This window comes from Lemur catta, chromosome 10, assembly GCF_020740605.2.
Source record: "Lemur catta isolate mLemCat1 chromosome 10, mLemCat1.pri, whole genome shotgun sequence".
NCBI classification, from domain to species: Eukaryota; Metazoa; Chordata; class Mammalia; order Primates; family Lemuridae; genus Lemur; species Lemur catta.
In genome coordinates this window covers 15,255,073-15,278,010 of record NC_059137.1, presented here as the reverse complement: position 1 = coordinate 15,278,010, position 22,938 = coordinate 15,255,073, and the positions used below count along the sequence as shown (strand labels likewise).

The 22,938-nt window shown below is 34.7% G+C and overlaps 1 protein-coding gene across 1 annotated transcript in view; it reads right to left on the bottom strand.

Annotated features, from left to right (window-relative positions):
- Nucleotides 1-22,938, bottom strand: part of MEGF9 (multiple EGF like domains 9) — a 92,857-nt gene that overhangs the window by 39,490 nt on the left and 30,429 nt on the right. Inside the window, exon 2 of the mRNA XM_045562251.1 lies at nt 6,533-6,734. Coding sequence (XP_045418207.1) covers nt 6,533-6,734 — 202 coding nt within the window. The remainder of the gene's footprint in view (nt 1-6,532; nt 6,735-22,938) is intronic.

Genomic DNA, 22,938 nt, shown 5'->3' with positions numbered 1-22,938 from the left:
ATTCCAAACTGGCTTAAAAGTGGTTTAATAGAATGAAATAAGAGGAGTCTGCAACATGGTTTAGGGACAATAACATATTTGATTGACAGCAACTCACTGTGACATGTTAATGTTCACAAAGATTACCAACCGCTGGAAAAAAGTGGACTTTTTTTCATTCATTTGACTACTACAGCTGATATCTAATTAATAATTAGAAGACCAGGACTGTAGATAATGCCCTGTATTGAATGTAGGCTTTATGACAAAAATGTACCGAAAAGCACACAGAGCTTTCCAGACTGCATTAAATATGCATTGTTCGTGTTTAAACTTCAATATACTCACGGCCTTTTTCTGAACAAGCCCCTCTCTGATCACTTATTAACATTCAAACTTCAGTCTAATTTGTTTTTCCATGAACTTAACATGATACTTGGTGTAATGTGCTTAAAATATCTTTTAAGACATAAACCATCTGGCATTGTACAAACATTTATTGAAACAAGTGAGCCACAATAAGATAAAGGCTAAGATCAGTTACCTTTTGACCAAGATGGCTAACTTTAAAAATTCCAGTTTCAAGCAAAAAAAAATTCAAGTGTATGTAAAAAAATTAATTTAAAGTAGAAATTGTTATAACTGCAAAAATAATAATTGGGGTATAGAATAGCTATTTTCAAATAAAATTAAAGCTGTGAGGCTTTGTTCTATTTTCCTACAAAATAGCATAAGAACATGCTTGTTTAGATTTCTTGAGTTTGACACACAATGTGTATGCAAATGTCTATCAGACATCTCTATCTGAATGTCCCACAGTCACTTCCAAATCAACATGTTTAGATTCTAACATCATCCTCATCTCCCTCCAACTTGCTTTTATCTACCTGTATTCTTTATCTAGTCAATGGTTTATCTCTTATGTGCCCAAGCCAGAAAGATACATGGAGTTATTTCTCTCTCCCCGCCACCATGTACTCTCTTACACCATCCATACAAGCAACACTTCTAGTTCCATAGATTTTTATCTTCCAAATTTCTGTTAAATTGGTTCCCTCCTCTCCAGCACCATTGTTAACACCAATATCAATGACTTAGATCAGGCCTTTAACTTCTCTTGCTTAGACTGTTACAATAGTCTTCTCACTGGTCTCCTTGTCAGAGCTCACTCTCTATCCACCAGCCTTCTGGCAGAGTGATTTTTCTAAAAAGCAAGTGCAATGTCACCTCTTGTTCAATATTCTTCAGTGGATATAGGGATTTGCACGGCACATCAGGGCCTTCATGGTCTGGCCCTGTTTATCCTTCATTCACTCATTCTGTTCATTCATCAAGTATTAACTGAGTGTCTACCATGTGCCAGGCACTGTTCTAGGTATTATAGATACAACAGTAGACAAATTGACAAAAGTTTCATCTCCTGTCATTTCCTACTCTCTTTCAACCCATCCTCCATCCCCACCACTACCAAGCTTTGCCTTTGAGAAATAGTGAACCACTTGCAATCTGCTAAACATGTCTTTTTCTTTCATACAAATTTCTACTCAGTCTTCAAATCTCAATTCAAATACAACTTCCTCTCTTAAGATCTACCTAATCTCCTTGTGCACTTTGCTAGCACTCATATTTTATTTGCATGTCTATCTTTCCACTAGCCAGTAAGTCCCTTGAGAACAGAGATGACGTCTTTAGACAAATAGTTGGCAAATGTAATGTCTTTATTAAATGAAACAATTAGTGAATAAAATGGCAAAGCTTTCCTAAATTGTTAATTGTTTCTAGTTATCAAATAACTTTTTTCTTGATCCTCCAGAATTACAGGTAAAGTAATAAATAAGAGTTTGCACAAGCAGCTGTTACTCCTGAGTATTACACATGAGATGATTTTCAGAGCCCTATGTGAATGTGAGCCTTGGAGGTGTTTTATCATCTTCCTATTTGAAATTTATTTTGTCATTAGTTTACTTAGTAAGTAAAAGTTTGCCTTCTATCCTGGGGCACATTCCCATAATTAAAATGCAAAGTAGTAAATACAGTCGTCTCTCAGTACCTGAGAGGGATTGCTTCCAGGACCACTCAATATCAAAATCCAAAGATGCTCAAGTTCCTTATATAAAATAGTGGAGTATTTGTATATAACCTATACACATCCTCCCAGATAATTTAAGTCATCTCTAGATTACTTATAATACCTAATAAAATGTAAGTGCTATGTAAATAGATGTTATACTATATTTTTTTTAATTTGTATTATTTTATTGCTACATTGTTATTCATTTTTTTCCTAATATTTTCAATCTACATTGGTTGAATCTGTGAATGCAGAACCCATGGATTGGGATGACTGACTGTGTTTCAAAATACACTGTACAGCAAGTCCTGGAATAATGTAGTTTCATTACATTATTAGTTACATTATTTTTGATGAGGAAAAAAATGGATTCCCAGCTGGAGCCACTGTGTGTGTGGAGTTTGCATATTCTTCCCATGTCTGTGTGGGTGTTCTCTGGGTACTCTGTTTTCTTCCCACTTCCCAAAGTTGTGCACATTAGGTTAATTGGCACATCCAAACTGTCCCAGTGTGAGTGAGTGTGGGTGTGTGTGTATGCGTGCCCTGACATGGAATGGCATCCTGTAAAGGGTGTTTTCCCACCTTGCACCCTGAGCTGCTAGGATCAGCTCCAACTACCTGTGACCCTGAACTGGAATAACTGGTTAAATAATTTTCTTACTTATGTTTATTAATCTTTCATGTATGCATAGCTCACATTTATTTCGATGTTTAATATTAGAAGTGTTTGGGGTCTTTATTTAGAGGTTTGGTTAATGTTTTTATGGACAGAAATATAGGAAATATGTGAACTTAACTCTTTTTTTTTAATTTTTTTCTTCTAAAAAAATTTCATTGCTTTTAGTTTTCACATATCACACTACACAGAAGGGATGAACTTAACTCTTGTTTGTATCAATCAGCCTGTGGTAAAACTGGTTTTGTTATACCTCTTTTCACTCAAAGTTAGTTTCCCAGAACCTATGACGATGTCAAGTGAGGAGTTACTGTATAGCAGCAACCACAGATTTTATGGAAAAGGATATGAGACCATGACAGAACTTCTTTGTTATCTTACTAAGACGGTCTAAAAGGATGCACCTTGTACACTAACCTACCATGAATACATTAAAGAATCTCAAATTAGTACATAATTGCCTACATTTAAAGTCAGCCCTGATGATATTTTAAGAGTTATATGAAGAGATTCAGGCTCTCATTAGGCATACTGATTTTTGAGATAAAATGCTGTCTGATTTCTCCATTCATTTTTAAAACATATGTCAAAATGGGATTCAGGAAAACATTAGAAATGTGTTACAAAAGCAAAATGAAAAGTTCAGATATTGTAGACCAACTCCTTCCAATTAAACAGGTTGGAACACCAATGGCGATGTGAGGGGGTGGCCATCTGTCAGTACATAAAAGACTTTGTGTTTGCACACAAAGACAGGGCTCAACCCACATCTGGATCCTGCAGCCAAAATCTACCCTCACTGGGGCAACTCCCACTGAAAGGCATAAAGAACAGGGAAATGAATTTTTTAAAAGTCAGTTTTTAGTTCCACAGACTTTCAATGTATGAGAGAATCAGGAATGGACATGCTTGAAGCTCAGACTCGGGGGGATGGGGGGGCATGTGCAATATATATAACCTGAACTTTTGTACCCCCATAATGAGCTGAAATTAAAAAAAAGAAAGAAAAAAAAACTGAGTCCACTTTTATTTTTAAAGAGAAAACAGGGAGGTCAAGGCAGAATAAAATTTGAGTAGGTGTTAGGAGATCAGATTTCTCATCTCATTGCATAATCTTGGGAAATGCACTTGAATTCTCATGGTTTTTCTCCTGATAGGTTTTCTCATTTCTCTGCCTCTCTACATTATAACCTACAAGGCACATATTTATAAACTATAATATTTTGTATTACATTCTAGCAGTTTTGTATCTTTTAGTTTTGTGTAGATTATACATTTCTTTTTTTTAATATGCAAAACAATATTAAAAACAAGTAAAAATAGAAAATAACAGGACATTATTAGCCAAGACGTGTGGCTTTGCAAAATAACAACATAGATATTCTAAAAATAAAAATAACATTATTGAAATTAAAACTCGAGACCAGACGAGACAAGGAAGAGGAGACCAGACCAGACGAGACCAGGTGAGGAAAAGGAGACCAGACCAGACGAGGAAGAGGAGATGAGACCAGACCAGACCAGAAGAGGAAGAGAGATTATACATTTCTTTACTAGAGCAAAAGCAATATTGTTTTTACTACAAATTGCCTAATACAAAGAGAGGGCAATATAATGGATAATGCAATTGATCCTTGTTCATCAAAGGGCTGATCCTCTCATGTTCTCTATTTTCACTAAGATAAAACTAGGATTAGTCCTTACCAAGAATAGTTATTTATATAGCATGAGCTACATTATACCAGGGTAAGTTTCTTATTACCAGAGGACAACTAGAAGAAACTCCTAGAAAATATCAAGTAGTCTGCACCAGAGCATCAGAGTTTCTTATAATACTCATGCTCTGCTCAGTATCTGAGGTTTTGAGAAAAGTTGTACCAGCATAGAGGAGAGGAGTACATACTCAACGTCCAAATTGGCAAATGTATTAATCCTAATTCTCTTACTTACTGGCTGTTACCTAGTAAATCAGGCAAATTACTTAATGTGCATTTTTTTCTATACCAATGAGAACAATAATAGTGCCTACATATAGTTGCTATGAGAATTAAATAAGTTAATAATTGCAAAGGGCTGAAGATAGTGCCTGGTATATATTAAATTTAAGCTATTATTATTATTATTCTAAAATATAGAATGTTCAGTTTTAAAAGGAATAATGGATTTTTAAATGCAAATTAAAGAAAATAAGCTAATTTTTTCCTGTTATAATGAACAATTCTTTGGCCTACCAACAAAAACCAAATATCCCAATATCTACTCATACCCAAGAGTGTGGTTGACTTAATTCGTCTCTTTCATATAACATTAATTTTATTCCTCACCTTTTTTTTAAGATGGATGAGCTAAATCTATGCATAGTCACAATGTGAGTGGATACCTACACACAAACAAAATTTCATTCTCTCTTTTAAAATCTTTTCATTTTTACGGACAGTTGTACATATTTATGGGGCACATGTGGTATTTTGACACAAACATACAATGTGTAATGATCAAATCTAGGTAATTGCGACATCCATAATTTTAAACATTTATCATTTCTTTGTGTTGAGGATATTCCAAATCTACTCTTCTAGCTATTTTGAAATATACGATAAATTGTTGTTAACTATAGTCACCCTATTGTATTACCAAACACTAGATCTCATCCCTTCTAACTGTATTTTGTGCTAATTCTCACAAAACTCCTTCATGTTAGATATATTAATTGTATTTCACAGATAAAAACACCGAGGTTCAGAGAGGTCAGATAGCTTAATCATGGCCATATAGTTAGTTAGTGGCCGAACCAAGAATGGAATCCATTTTCAGATTCCACTCCCTACTACACATCACAGTACTTGCCTATAATTTCCTGTTTCCCTTGCCCTACCCACACATAATTTATAGCAGAGCAGAACATAGAGGTGTTTCCTCATAGTTCACCCACATCTTCTTGCAAAGCACGTAGTCCTGCTACTTCCCATTTCTGTTCTTCTAGTTTCATGTCAATTTAACTTCCTTTCTGTTACTAAGAAATTCAGTGCTTAGAGCTATGTGGACTTAAAGCTCCTATGCCTTCCTTGTAAATACTTCCTTTAAGTACAGGCTTTAAAACGATGAGCCGTGTGTAAAAAATAAAGAGTGGTGCGCAGGAGCAGGAACAGCAGCAAGGAGGTGTAACAGCACAGTCTGCTGCCGTGAGCTTCAAAGGGGACGTTTAGGAAGGAGGAAGGGAAGAGCACTCTGAGAGGAGCAATGATGAGAAAGGAAGATATCTATTCCAACCCCAAGTCCAGAGGTAAGAGAGGGAGAGAGAAAACAGTCATTATTTGAACAGGCTGCAGGGGAAGCAAGGTCCTTCCAGTTTCACTTAGAAGAAAACAGTAAAGCCTTTGAGAAATCCACATATTTTGACATTATGCTGATAATATATAATAAAAGCATGTGTTACCTCATTAAATAAAGAAACCAGCCTGGGCAACATAGCAAGACCTTATCTCTACAAAAAATTTTTAAAAATTAGCCAGGCGTGATGGCACATGTCTGTAGTCCCAGCTACTCAAGAGGCTAAAGAAGGAAGATCACTTGAGCCCAGGAGTTTGAGGTTGCTGTGAGCTATGATGACCCACTGCACTCCAGCCTGGGCAACAGAGTGACACCCTGTCTCAAAAAATAAAGGGAATAAGAGTATATAAAATATTTCATTTATCTGTGGCCCTCCTCCTCCCCTTTTATTTATGCCAGTCTGGTCCTTAAAAGCAGGAGCCTTTTTTTTCCTTGCTTAAATAAAATAAACTTCACCTCCACCGTCTGTTGCTTACCTGTTGCACAGGATGCTGAGGGCTCCATGTGGACTACAGTCACATGGCAGACAGAGACCAGAAGTGTGATTCAGGTAAAAGCCCTCCTTGCAGGTTTCACAGAGAAGCCCCTGATAACCTGGCTGACACTCACACTGCCCTGTGGTCTGGTTGCAGCGATTCACATCCAGGCTTCCAACTGCAGAGCAGTTACATATATACTCTGAAAAGAAAAAAAGGAAAAGAGACATTACCAACTAAGATTTAACACCTTCTTAATAAAATGAACTGTATTTCCTTTTTTTTATTCTTTGTTTTTTTTTTTTTGTTTTTTTTTGAGACAGAGTCTCACTCTGCTGTCCCAGCTAGAGTGCAGTAGTATCATTTATAGCTCACTGCAACCTCAAACTCCTGGGTTCAAGTGATCCTCCTGCCTCAGTCTCCCAAGTAGCCGAGACTACAGGCACCCACCACTGCACGCAGCTAATTTTTCTATTATTTGTAGAGAGAGGGTCTCACTCTTCCTCAGGCTGGTCTTAAACTCCTGACCTCAAGAAATCATCCAGTCTCGGCCTCCCAGAGTGCTAGAATCACACCTGGTCTTTTTCTTAATAAATTATCAAGACTACTTTGTAAGGATAGATAAAATTAACCCCATGCTTAGAAATTAAGTCTTAGAGAAGGGAAAAAATTAAAAAAAAAAATTAACTCTAATTCAAGTCTACTTTCTATCCTGTTTAGTTTATTTAAATTGGGAAATATATAGAGTAACTAAAATTATGTACAGTTCATAATTATAAAGCTAACATTCTTAATTTCCTTTACAGTACTGTTCATCTCCTATTCCTCTTACTCAACACCACAATTTGTGTATGTGTGTCTGCATATTATTAGTTTTTCTAGATTGAAAGCCACCAAAGGCAGGCTTATCTACATGGCACTGAGAGCACATGCTGGAAATGACATGTTAAATAATAAATAATCCCATTATGTAGCAGCAAAAGCCCAAGGCTCAGATGATTAACTTTGGCAACCTATACAAGGTCATACAAGATTGTGCTACAGCTCGAATCATAAGCTAATATGTTCTGCTCAGGAAGAAATTCATGGACAATTGAAAGTTTAAGGTGAGGAAACAATGAAAAATAAACCTAGAGGAAAAATTTACAGGTTCATCCTGATCAGTGAGTTAAAACCAATCACAATTTGAGTGTCTTTCCCAAATTAAAAAATTCAGAAAATAAACATTTCCTTTAGGTATATTTCAAACAGTTCTTTGGGTAAAAATATTTAGAAGCCCTTAGTTTTAGCCTTATAATGCAAAGACTCATTTAAAGGTCAGTTAGGATTTGGTTTTTGCTATTTCTACTCATTTTATCAAAAGGAGTGTTTTCAACATAGAGTGACACAGTATCAACATAGGACTTTGTAAGCATGTGCAAAAACATCTAGTTAAAAATCAACTGCAGATAATATTCTAGGAAAAGGCCTTATTCGAAAATTTCTATGAACCTAGTCTTAACGAGTCCAGAAAAATCTATAGTACAAATTATACTTCTGAATAGGCAAGGCACTATATATAAAATGGCATTATACTGATATAGTTTAGCTTGGAAAAAAATAAACTTTAATGTTATTTTTGGTTATTTCAAAAAAGCTACTGGATAACTGCAAATCCAGAGTCTTACACAGAAAGTTATAAAGGGATTTGCTTCTCTAGTCTAGAAAAGGAAATTAAGTTTCAAAATTCTTTATATATCCACAAACAGCTTATCCACACAAGTCAAAACAAAGGATTCCTCAAAGAAATTCCCACTTGGCTACTCTATACCTCCCACACTTCTGCAGTTCCTAACCTTTCATGTCAATTTATTTCCCTCCTCTAGATATCTCTTCTAATTTGTAAATACAAGAAACAAATGAATCTACATTGTTGGATGATTTTTTTATGTATATTTCAAGGTTGGGTGGTGAATTAGTTAACAAAACCCAAAGGAAAGTTCAGATTTCTTCAGCCACAAGCTTGGGAAAGAAATCAGCTTCCCATCACAATCAAGATTCTTATTTTTGCTAGGCTACATAAGCATGACATTTTTATGAAAAAGTTACGTTTTCCATGTGATATCTACTTTCTGAATATGTGTGTTATAGTTTTATATTTGTAAATAACAAAGCTATGTTCAGTTTCTGTAAACATGCCAATGACAACTTCATGGCAAGACCTTCACTCCACCAGAAATGACCAGAAGTCTTTTTTCTTTTTTATGAGACAGAGTCTTGCTCTGTCGCCCCAGGTAGAGTGCAATGGTGTCATCACAGCTCACTGCAGCCTCCAGCTTCTGGGCTCAAGCCATCCTCCTGCTTCAGCCTTAGGAGTAGTCAGGACTACAGGTGCATGCCACAATGCCTAGCTATTTTTTTTTTCTATTTTTTGTAGAGATAGGGTCTCACTCTTGTTCAGGCTAGTCTAAAATTCCTGAGCTCAAGCAATCCTCCCACCTGGGCCTCCCAGAGTGGTAGGATTATAGGCCTGAGCCACCGTGCACAGCCCAGAATTCTTAAAGTAACATTTTTCTTCTGAAATCTGGCAGAAATTCAACATACATCCAACTCTTCCTGCCGGACCAATTTCATCACAAATTAAACTGACCAAATTATGCTCATGTGGGCAGAACCAGCTTAAGAAAAATGAAAAGACTAAAAAACTCTAGTAAAGACTATGAATTTTATTCTATTATTTTACTACTAATGTATTTCCATCTGAAAAGTGTATCAGTATTCCCAATGAATAAGATTAGCAGTATTTTTTAAGAATCCAATTTAATCTTAATCTAAGAACTCTGAGACTTAGTATTTTTTCAGTAAAGTTCTAATAGATAAACCTTCAGTACTAACCAAGTTCATTTGCTATGCATTATTTCTATAGAATCAGTTAATCCAATCTTCTCATTATTCCCTGAACATACTCTGGTTAGCAGTATCTCTGAACCTTTGCCCATGCTGTGCATCTGGAATGCTCTCTTTTCCACATATTCAAACCCATCCCCTATTTTAAAATCAGTTGAAACTCACTCCTCCATAAACCCTAACTGTATTGCCCCTACTGTGAATTCATAACAACACCTACTCCCTACACCTCTCATATGACAGTAGTTTGAAGAGGCAGTGAAACAAAGCAGTTATGAGCACAAACTGTAGAGGTAGACAGCTAAGGTGTAAATCCTGCTCTCTCACTTACTAACTTTATAACCTTAGACAAGTTAGTTAACCTCCTTGTGCCTTCCTTTTTTTCATCTGTAAACAGGACGTAATAATAGTACCTATAACATTCAGCTCTAACACCCAAGCTGGAAGTGGTTTGGAGTACTAGATTAATTAATACAATTGCTAGAAAAAACTGGAAAGTGATTTCAGATAAAAGAACATTAATGTAAAATTCAGATGTCAGATTGATAGGCCACAGCTTTGTTACACCCTGTGGACAAGATCTGAAAGCCCAAGAACAGGTTTATTACTATGGCAGCTTTGGACAATGTCTGGGAAACAGAATTAGTGTCCTGTTATGCAGAAATCCAAGTTATAGATCATCAAGGTAGAGAATAGGAGGGTATTCTACTTATACTGGGCTCCATATAGTACCAATATGTGTGCCTACAAATACAGTGGTGAAAACAGAAGGATTTAGGATGTGGATTCAGAGATGATGAGAAATGAGCATTTGTTGATTATACAGCAACAGGGTGAATGGCAAATATTTCAGCCAGAGAGACTACCCTAGTGCTAGGAAGGGGGCTGACATACCAAGACAAAGAGGCACTATCATGTTAATACTTCTCCCCAAAATAACCAAAGGAAAGGAACAGAGTACAAAGCACACCAAGTGCCAGGGAACATGTGCATCTTTTCTGTTTGTAGTTCAAAATCCAAGGCCCTGTCCCAGTGATTTGATCTCAAGTGAAATGACCCAAGTTAAATGAATAGTGTGACAACTATAATAAATGTAAAACACTGTGAGCATTCATTAAATTATGTCAGGATAATTTGTTAGTTTGTAAGTAGAGTAAAATCTCAGCCCCTTCACAGTTCTAGACATTCATGTGGAACCAGAGAGGAGTTAACGGAGAAATAATGCAATCCCCTTAGCGGGAGGCTAGCAATATGAAAAAGAAGAAAGGAAATTTCAATTGATAGAAGTAATGGAAGGACGTATAGCCAAAGACGAGAGAGAAAGCGCTGGCTTTTTAATGAGGTAGAACCTTAGACCAGCACAAAGGAGTCTGCAACATGATTAATGGTAAGTCACCAGTGTGGACGTTAAAGGGAATGAAACAATATAAAGAGGACACCAAAAGCTAATCACAGACCAGTGTGAACAAGATGCCAAAAAGCTCATTTAGTTGCCTAGGAGTAAATATGGAATAAATTTCTCATCATGTGAGTAGCGGGTTTTCTCTCAATGCCATATGATTCTTGGGAAAATTGTAAAGAAATAAATGAGAGTAATGTCAATGCTCACAGACACACCATAATCTTTGGCAACACTTTTTCTTTTCGTTGTATAGTTTCTGAAAGAGCAATGAAAAATAGTGATTAGAATCCTGAAGAGGAGTAAGAAACTAAAATCTGGTGCCAAACTTCTTTAAGCATTTGAAAATAGAAATATGAAGCCCAAGAGAAGAGATAATAAATTGGCATTTTCCCCTGAGAACTTGAATTTATCGGATAATTTTGATATAAAAGTATCCAAAGCAATCATTGTATCTAAATCAAACGCTATACTTTTTCAAACATTCCAAGGGCCAAGAGATGAGATGAAATTTTTTTAGCACTAAAAAAAAAGAAAAAAAACAGTAATTTTGCTTACAAGTCCCATAAGTCTCCTCATTGGGCACAAACACTTGCTCTGGTAATAGATTATCTACCTGAACTTACTAATGACTTTTGCTGGGCCTTTCATACACTTGACAGGCTCTCTCTCCATCTAACTTTTAACCATCTTGTATCACTGCTCAGTAAAAAGCCCATCTTCTAGGAATTTTTAGTGTGTTCTGGTATTCAGCTTCTTCACATTAATGATGAGAGTTTAAAAACAAAATACTAATTGTGATTGTATGTCCTAATGAATGTGCACTCTATTTCTGTGCCTCTTTTTGTGAAGTCCTGAGTGCTGAAATTAACTGTGATGCTCAAGCAGTTGGGTACAATAGTGTTTGGCCTTTGCAGATAAAGAAGAACCATAAAAGCAGTAAATGAAAGATTTGCGTAAGAAAATGAAAAAATCTGTGCCCTCAGTCAATTCGTGATACAAATCTCCTAGAACAAAGAACTGTTAGATAACAGTAATGTGGCTAAGCTAAAATGATTACAAAATTGTTGCATTTAAGCTACTTGTAACTGTAATGAACACAGAACACTCACAGGAATCTGATTCAGGAATACAGCTTGAAATTCCCTCTACAGCCTTTCATAAAATTATATAAATACTGTGGCGAAACTTAATAAATTTTACTCCTTTTCATTCATTCAACAATGATTTCACTCTTGCTTTTCTTTTTTTTTCTCCTTTTTAGTTGACATATAATAATTGTACATATATATGGGATACACAGTGATATTTTCCATGCATGTATATGATGTGTAATGATCAAATCAGGGCAATTAGCATATCTATTACCTCAAATATATATCATTTCTTCGTGTTGTGAACATTCAAAACCTTCTCCTAGGTTTTTGAAAATATACAATAAATTAGAGTAAACCATATTAATTCACCCTACAGTGCTGCAGAATACCAGTACTCATTCCTCCTATCTAGCTATACTTTTGTATCTGTTAACCAACCTCTCCCCATTCTCCCCTCTTTCTTACACTTCCCAACCTCTAATACCCAAAATTCTACTCTTTACTTCCATGAGCTCAAAAAAACTTTTAGCTCCCATGTAAGACTAAGAACATGTGATATTTATCTTTCTGGGTCTAACTTATTTCATTTAACATAATGCCTTCCAGGTTCATCCATGTTGTCACAAGTGACAGGATTTCATTCTTTTCTGTGGCTGAATAATATTCCACTATGTAAATATGCCACATTTTCTTTATCCATTCATCTGTTGGTGGACATTTAGGTTAATTCCATACCATATTCACCTTATTGTGAATAGTGCTGCAATAAACATGGGGGTGCAGGTATCTCTTTAACATACTGATTTCCTTTTCTTTGGATAAATACCCAGTATTGGGATTAATAGATCACATGGTAGTTCTATTTTTAGTGTTTTGAGGAAACTCCATACTGTTTTCCATAATGGCTGTACTAATTTACATTCCCATCAACAGTGTATAAGAGTTCCTTTTTCTCTGCATCCTCCCCAATATTTGTTAGTTTTTGTTTTTTTGATAACAACTATTCTAACTGGGATGAGATGATATCTCATTGTGATTTTGATTTGCCTTTCTCTGATGGTTAGTGATGTTGAACGTTTTTTATATACCTATTGCCCATTTGTATGTCTTCTTTTGAGAAATGTGTATTCAGATCTTTTTCCCATGTTTAATTGGATTATTTGGTATTTTTTTGCTGTTGAGTTGTTTGAATTCCTTGCATATCTAGATATTAGTGCCTTATCAGATGAATAGTTTGTAAATATTTCTTCCCATTCTACAGTTGTCTCTTCACTCTGTTGATAGTTTCCTTTGCTGGGCAGAAGCTTTTTAGTTTGATATGGTCCCATTTGTCTATTTTTACTTCTGTTGCTTGTGCTTTTGAAGTTTTACCCATAAAACCTTTGCCTAGATGAATGTCCTAAAGTGTTTTCCCTATGTTTTCTTCTAGTTTTATAGTTTCAGTTCTTACATTTAAGTCTTTAATCCATTTTGAATTGATTTTTTATATGATGAGAGATAGGGATTTAGCTTTGTTTTTTCTTGCATATGGATATCCAGTTTTCCCAGCACTATTAATTGAAGAGGGTGTCCTTTCTCCAACGTGTGTTCTTGGCACCTTTGCTGAAAATCATTTAGTTGTAAATATATGGATTTATTTCTGCATTCTCTATTCTGTTCCATTGGGCTATGTGTCTGTTTTTGTATCAATATCATGTTTTGCTTACTATAGCTTTGTAGTATATTTTGAAGTCAGGTGGGTGATGCCTCTAGCTTTGTTCCTTTTTGCTCAGGATCAATTTGGCTATTCCAAATCTTCTGTGGTTCCATATGAATTTTAAGATTATTTTTTCTATTTCTGTGAAGAATGTCCTTGGCATTTTGATAAAGATGGCAATGAATTTATAGATTGTTTTGAGTAGTACTCTTGCCATTTAATATCTTCAAATGCCACTATTAAGAATACAAAAAACAAAACTGCTCTAGGATATTCCTAAACTTTTTACTCTTCCCCATAGTCAGAACACATACAAAATATACTGTAATATTTGTGGCATCTTCTATTAATCTCAAATTAGCAAAAACTAGAAGAAATGCATTTAAAATGAATTAAGGCTCAGTCCTTATCTTGTAACCAAAATGAAAAACATTTAAAATTTTAGTAAGTTTAAACTTATCTGAAAATAGTTTTTAAACATTATCAATATGAACGATAAGTAATGTATTCTAAAATATACTTTGTAATGAAAATAAGTTATTTAATATCTATAAAAGGTATTTTTAAAAAGTTCCACCAGGTTTTAAATTTTTCCAAATATTCCTTAAAATAGGGAAGAATTTTCTTCCAGTGTTTCCAAAGTTTAGAAACTTTATATCTCTATTTGGATATGTACACTACACTTTAGTGTCTTCATCAGGAAAACATTAATGTGTGAGCCAACTAGAGGCCATCTATAGTTAAGAAGAAATTTAGTTTCTCAGGCAAATTAACATGGAACAATCTGATTCCAGGATATAAAACATTTGGGGAGGTTTAAGAAGTGAGGTCAGATGACATGGGTCATGTCAGTTCCCATCATACTGGAACAATTGTTATCATTTTCTGTATTGTATCCTAACACATCCTCCCAACTTCCCAGGAAATAACCTCCTATTCCTCTACCTTCTCCTCCTCCTACTTCTTTTTTTCTCTGTTAACTGAGGTCCAATGTTTGAAAATCAAATGAAGCAAAGAATACAATGCAAAGTAGTATGCAATATAATAATGAGTATTATTTTTAGTATTGGGACATACATATTATACTTTAGTATATTTATCAGAAGAGCATAATCACTTAGTGAACATATATGTATAGTGCTCTGATAAATAGAACTTGGCCATTCAAGTTCTAAGTGCAAAAGAAACAGAACAGTTATTAGAGAGTTAGAACCACAGCCTGACTTGCAAAAGTACATGGAAGTAATTCTATTCTCCACACACAATGCAAACATTATAAGAACATCCACTGAATTGAAGTTAAAGAGCAAACTGCATATTAAAAGGCAATGAGTAACCATCTGATAGAATGGCTAAAATAAACAAAAAAAACTGACAATAGTAATTGCTGGCAAGAACGCAGAACTTTCAAAAATTACTGCCATAAGTGGCAAATATTAGAGATAACTTTGGAAAATAGTTTGACAGTTTCTTATAAGGTTAAATATACCATTATTACCTTTACCATATGATCCAGCAATTCCACTCCTAGGTATTTATCTGAGAGAAATGAAAACTTATATTAACACAAGAAATCATACACAAATGTTTATGGCAGCTATATTTATAATCACCAAAACCTGGAAATCACCTAAATGTCCTTCAGTTGGTGAATGGATAGACTATGGTACATCTGCACAATGGAATACCATTCAACAACAAAAAGGAATAAATCATTGACTTGCAAGCAAATGGATGAATCTTATATGTGTTATGCTAAATGAAAGAAGCCTCAAAAAGCTACATATTGTATGATTCCATTTGCATGACATCCTGAAAAAGGCTAAATTATAGGAGCAAAGAACAGATCAGGGATTTGCCAGCATTGGGGGTAAAGGGGGAAGAGCTGACTACAAAGGAGCAAAAGAAGGGAATTTTGAGGGGGTATAAAATTATTTTGTATCTTGATCATGCACTTGTCAAAACTAACAGAACTGCACATCAAATAAGTAAATTTTATTGGATTTAAATGTTAAAATGAGCAAAAACTTTTTTAAAAAGTAATGAGGTTTTACTAGGTTAATCAGATCCTTAAATTTTGCTGGAGAGATGCCTTGGTATGCCACAAGCAACAACTTCAACTGGACTGTGGCACTAAAGTCAACAGGAGACCCAGCAATGATTCAGTCTTTTTCAAAGTGAATGTCACAATTAAAATAGTGGGAAGTGATCAGCGCTTCAGCTGATTATTGCATAAAGATTTGTGGAGCATTTTAGGACCTAAAATGCTATTTAACTAAAAGGAGTAGAATTTTTTCTTTTCCCTTTGGCTACAACTTAAGTCTCAAGCTGTAATTGCTCCTATGCAGAATGATGGAGAAGAGGAAAAATTGAAAGATAATGATGTATAGGATTTCCATCCTTTTTTTCCGTATGCAAATATTTGTTTACTTTTGAGATTTATCATTAAAAATGGTACTCTGTCTAAACAAGGACCAGGAAAAATGCATGTAAGTAGATTTGAATCTATCTAATCTATCCAACATAGAACTTCACCCTTCTTCACATGCCTAGGATAGGATCTACAGAAATAACATCTTTCTTCATTTTCAAAGCGAAAAGAAAAGGAAAAATGATTGTCCGAATCAAGAGTAGGAATATGTAATTCAAACCTCTGCCTATACCTCAGATAATGCTAAAACATCCTAACAAATTATATTATCTTGACTATAGGCCTGATGTCCTAAGTGTATGGTGTATTTCAAAATGTTTTTTTATTAGGACCATATTTCGTCTTTATAGGTTTAAAGAAAAGGAATCTCAGAAAGGCCTCATCCCAGGGAAAAGGAATTATCAACACAAAAGTTTTATTTTTATAAAGGGTCTTACTCTAGTATAACATTAATACTCGAATTACATTTCACATTTATGTTATGCCAAGGTATGGTCACAAATCTTTAAAAAGCTGAAAAACTTAACATTAAAGCTGATGAGTTTCTTGAGTTAAATCAGACTTTTGTAAAGATGTGGAAAACTTTTAAAGCCATCACTTTTAAAGAAAAGCTTTAAGCTTTACCTTTTAAAATAAAAAATGCATCAATTAAAATTCCCAATAACTCTTGACTACAGGAAAACATTGTTTCACTTTATGGTAGACATAGGAAAAAGAATTGGGCAATATAACCCAGGTTTTACAGAAAATTTTTGGTCTCACATTTAAGGACCATGTTGTTAGTGCTTGCCCTGGGCTCACTGCCAGTTTTCCACAATTCAGAGACAATTTATCTAATTAATGAGACAAGATGACAAGTTCTGGGAAAGGCTGTAACAGCTAGCTTTGACTACTAATAACAACAAAGATGATATTACCAGTTATTGAGCATGTATTATACTACATGTGTATCAGACATCACACCGGAAACTATACACATATGGCCTCCTTTAGTCTTCACCACAATCCTGTGATGTAGGAGGTACTTTGAATGAGGAATCTGAGTCTCAGAGAGGTGAAATAAATCATATACTAACCAGTACTGGAGAAGAGATTAAAACCCAAACTAAATAATTCCAAAGACCATGTCTTTCCACTATGAGAAGCTTCTGCCTAAGAAAATAAGCAGAAAAACCATCAGACAAATACAGAACACCTTAAAATCAGACTTTGCTGCTAATTAACCAGCTCTGTGAGCTTCAGTAAGTTTAACTGCTCTGAGTTTCAGTGTATCAGCCTATAAAGTGTGGATAATTCTTATTATCTGCACATCATAAAAAATAATTAAAGGTCAAATTATATGTGGATGTGTATGCTGTTTTTTGGTTTATAAAAAACTTTTTTTATAATTGACCAATTGGTGTATCTAGCAATCCTAATAAGTACATCTTAAAGCAATTTCCTTTGAAAAATTTAAATGTATGTGTTAAGTTTTAAGTGAAAATAAATTTTAAAATTGTTCATTGAGGGCAAATTTTCTCATATTTCTCTACATTTCTCATAGTGGCTTAGCATAGTAGTGATCAATAAATGGCTACCAAAATCTATTTAAACTTGATTTCATTTTATGAAATAAAATTAGAGCTGTTCAATTTAAAAGACAAAGATTTTTAAATTAAAACCCACAAAATCCAGGTGCAAAACAGGTTACAAAAGACACAAAACAAAAATACACAGAAAGGTTGAAAATAACTAAATAGAAAAACATGAAATGGGTAAACACCAACCAAAAGAAAACTAGTACAGCTAGCCATATTATTTAGATGAAATGGATTTTGGGGAGGCAAAAAGCATTATTGGGGAAAAGAGGTCTGGTCACTACCTAATGACAAAATGTCCAAATCATTAAGAAGATATAGTTCTAGATTTGTATACAAGATATAGTTCTAGATTTATATACATATAAGACTGTAGCCTCAAAATATATAACATAAAATGACAGCAAATATACTATTATTTCTGAGAACGAAGTCAGATAAAAATGTGAAGGTGCTTTCCACCTGAATAGGATAATTACTATTTTATAGCCCCAGATGTCCCACTTTTTTTGAAATTTGGAAAATGTTCCCAGAAATTAGTATCAGAAGTGAGACAGAGAAAACGATTGAATTAAAAAAAAAAAAAGAAATGAGATATGACAATAAATGCTCTAAAATGGAAGGGGGTGGAGACTAAGAATTAGAGCTGGCTAAACTATAACTATTTACAATTTTCTGGCACAGGGAACTTTCTTTTAACCCAGAATTGGAATGAGAATTCAACAGTTTCCTCAAGTCATGGAAAGGGTAGAAGAGAAAGTCTAGACTAAATTATAGAAAAATATTTACTATAGAGGCTCAGGAACTTAAATACTTTCCTCATTAGCATTCTGTATCTCCTCATTCCCTAAAAGTTCTTTGTACCCTCCACTATCTATCCTCCACCATGTTCCTGGAATACTGTTAGAGAAAGTCACAATATTAAGACCTGGACTGTTAAAGGTTTTACTCTCACTGCATCCCTAGAACTGCTCCAAAATCTTTGGGTTTATCTTACTGTTTCCATATCCATTGGCTATTCCAAGCTTCTCTGTAAGTCTTCCATCCCACCCTATGACCAATGAATCATTTTATTTCCAACTTCATTGAAACTGAGACCTTCTTTCTCCTTCTCTCTTCCTCCCCTTTCCCACCCATTTAACCTTCCCTCCAGTTTCAGCTAACCAACTCTTTTAAGATTAAACAATCCCTCTATTATGTCTTCTTGGTGAACTGACTCTAATATCATTAGGTAATATCCCTCACAATATCTTTTTTCTATTTGAAGTCCTCATTGCCTGACATTAATATAGCCACTCTAGTTTTCTCTTGACTTGTATTTATATACCTTTTAATTTTTTATAGCTCTTTTTTCCCAATCCAATCTACGATCATGCACTGCATTTAATTGTCATGTCTCTTTAATCTTTCTTTCCTTCCTTCCTTTCTTCCTTCCTTTCTTTCTTTTTCTTTCTTTTTTTCCCCCAAGACAGGGTCTCGCTTTGTTTCCCAGGCTTGAGTGCAGTGGCATCATCATAGCTCACTGTATGTAACCTTGAACTCCTGGGCATGAGCAAGCCTCCTGTCTCAGCCTCCCCAGTAGCTAGGACTGCAGGCAGGCTCGACCACACCCGGCTAATTTTTTTTTTTTTTTTAATTTTTTGTAGACATGAGGTCTCACAATGTTGCTCAGGCTGGTCGTGAACTCCTGGCTTCAAGTGATCCTCCTGCTTCAGCTTCTAAAAGTGCTAGGATTACAGGCAGGAGCCACTGTGCCCTATATTATATATCTTTTGCCATTATTTTACTTTTAACCTACTTATATCATTATGTTTAAAGTGAGTTTCTTATTTTCTAAGACATTCTAAAAATCTGTCTTTAAGTGCTATGTTCAGACCGTTTATACTTAATATAATTATTGACATGTTTAAATTTATATCTACCATTTTATTATTTAGTGTGTTCCCTCGTTTCCCCATTCTTCTATTTCTCTATTTCTACACAGGGAGGTATGAATTTGAGGGGGTGGTTACTGGCAGGGTTAATTTTTTTGAGTTGTCTTTCATCCTACTACTTTTATGCCCTTTATTCATATTACATCTGTCTCTCATGGTCTAACTTAGGGACAATCTCTTTCGTTTTCTTCTTCTTTTCTTTTCTTTTTTTTTTTTTGAGATGAGGTCTCACTATGTTGCCCAGGCTGGTCTCAATTCCTGGCCTCAAGAAATCCTCCAGCTTCAACCTCCCAAAGTAGCAGTGGCAATCTCTTAAATTTTTTTTTGCTTGTTTTTGTTTTGTTACCAAGCACAAAGAAATACTCCTCTGATGAATGACTCCAGTATTACCTGTATCATTTACTAGTTATGTAAATATAAAGTTCCATCTTACGTGATGGTTCAAATAATAATTATATGGGAGCACTGTCTTTGCATTTAGATAGTCAGCTTCTCCCAAGGAAGAGGCTCTTGTTTTATATATTACTCCTTTTCTGAAGTGTTCTCTCTCCCTACTTCTTGCCCCCCTACCCCCACCAAGGCACAAATAGACACAAGATCTTCCCTTCCTCCCTTATTTGATTCTTCACTGGACTGTGAGCTCCATAAAGATAACCACTGTATTATTCAGCTATTCTCAGTTGTCCAACTTAAATATTGGCAGTGGAGATAAAGTATAGTCTTTGGGCTATTCTTCCACCTCCAGTGAGAAAAACGTCTTCCTGATTTGATGGAAAACCCGAAAGCCTGATATCTCCCAAGATTAGGAACAAAGCAAGAATGTCTTCTTTCACAAGTCCTGTTGAACAACATACTAGAAGTCCTACACAGTGCAATAAGGCAAAAAGAAAAAAGTCTTCAGATTATAAAAGAAATAAAACTGTCTCTATTCACAGATAACATGATGTTTATGTAGAATATTTTTAAAAGTATAAAAAAATTCCTAGAATGAGTACATGACTTTAGCAAGGTTGTATGATACAAAATTAACATATAAAAAATTCAACTGCATTTCTATGTTATGAACAATTGGAATTCAAAAAAAACTTTAAATACCACTTAGAATAGCTCTAAAAATATGAAATACTTAGCTATAAACTTAACATCATGTATATGACCTTTATGCTGAAAATTATAAAACACTGAGGAAAGGAACCAAAAAAGACCTAATTAAATGGAGATATATCATAAACAATTAGAACTATAGATTCAATAAATCCCAATCAAAATCCCAGAAGGATTTTTTATAGATATTCCCAAGTTGATTCTAAAATAAATATGAAAAAGCAAAGCAATGTGAATAGCCAAAGAACAAAGTTGGAGAACTCAAAATAAGTTATTTCAAGACTTATTTTGAAGCTATAGCAATCAAGAGAATGTGTTATTGGTGAAACGACAGACACAAAGTCTGAGGGAAAACAATAGAGAGCCTAGACACAAACCCTCACAAATATCATTAACTAATTTTTGACAAGATGAAAAGGCAACTCAATGGGAAAAGGATAGGTTTTTTTTTTTTAATGGTGTTACAACAGTTGGACATCCATACCCAAAAGACTAAAACTTGACCTAACCCAACATCTTATATGAAAATTAACTCAAAATGGATCATAGCCTTAAATATAAAATGTAAAACTGTAATACTTCTAGAAGAAAACATAGGAGAAAATAATTGACCTTGGGTAAGGCAAAGAGCTTTTAGATAAAACACCAAAAGCAATATCCATAAAAGAAAAAAGTATAAGCTGGACTTTATTAAAACTAAATTTTTATTTTTCAAAAGACTGCTAAGAAAATGAAAACACAGCCACAGACTTGCAAATCACATTTTTGTCAAAGGACTTGCATCAAGAATACATAAAGAACTCTCAAAACCCAACAATAAGAAAACAAACAATGCAATTTAAAAATGGAGAGAAGATCTGGACATTTCACCAAAGAAGATATATGTATGACAAATGAATACCTGAAAACATGGTCAATATCTTTAATTAGGAAAATACAAATTAAAGCCCTATTTACATACTAATACACACCTTACAGAAGGGCTACATTTTTAAAAACTGTCAACACCAAGTGCTGACAAGGATGCTTAGCAAATAGAGCTCTCATATGTTGTTGATGGCAATGCTTAAAAAATAATTTGGTGGTTTCTTATGAAGTTAAATGTACACCTACCATATGATCCACTAATTCCACTCCTAGGTATTTACCTAAGAGAAATAAAAACTTGTGTTCACACAAAGGTCTAATTGAATGTTTACAGCAGCTTTACTCATTATCACCAAAAGTTGGAAAACCCAAATGTCCTTTAAATGATGAATGGTTAAACAAACTGCAATCTTTTATATCATATATTAATATATTTTTACACAGAAGAATTTATTTCTGATTTATTACATTGATCTTTCTTTGCTTATACCTTCACAAAAAAATTTTAATAACTGCAGCTTTATAATGTGTTCCACTAATGTATTGTTCTTCTTTACACTTTCTTTCAGTTGTTCACAGTTATTTATGTTTCCATCTGAACTTCGTTGCCACATTCCCTCCAAAAATATTCCTATATTAATTTCCCCAGTAATTCTACTTATCTGAAAAATTAATGTATCCAGAACTGGCAGCTTTACAATATTCAATTTTCCCATCTATGAGCATTGGTATACCTCTCCATTTATTCGGTCATTTTATATGTCATTCAGTGCAATTTTTTTTTCTCCAGATTGTCTTGCTCTGTTGCCCAGGCCAGTGTGCAGTGGCATCATCATAGTTCACTGCAACCTCAAACTCCTGGGCTCAAGAGATCCTCCTGCCTCAGCCTCCCAAGTAGCTGGGACTACAGGCACACACCACCATGCCCAGCTGATTTTTCTATTTTTTGTAGAGACGCAGTCTTGCTCTTGCTCAGGCTGATGGCAATCTCCCAGCTCAAGCAATCCTCCTGCCTCAGCCTCCCAGAGTGCTAGGATTATAGGTGTAAGCCACGGCACCCAATCTCACTCAGTGAAATTATATAATTAAAAAATGTATATGAGTTTCATACATATCTTGTTGAGATTATTCCTAAACTTTTTATCATTAGCAGTGGTGATAGCAGTAGTTGTTAGAACTGTGATCTTTTTCCCCATTATGCTTTCTAATTAGTATTAGTTAGCAATGATTATTATTAATAATTGATTTTTGGGGGATATACACATAGTTTTTGAGAGCTCTCCTTATTTCTAATGTTTTTTCCCTTGATTCTTTTGAGTATTTTTAAGTTCCACAGTGTGAGGTGTTCCATTAAAGGTTATATCTTATCTGGCTAACAATAGATATAATTCTGGGTTTCTTCCATCACAACAGAT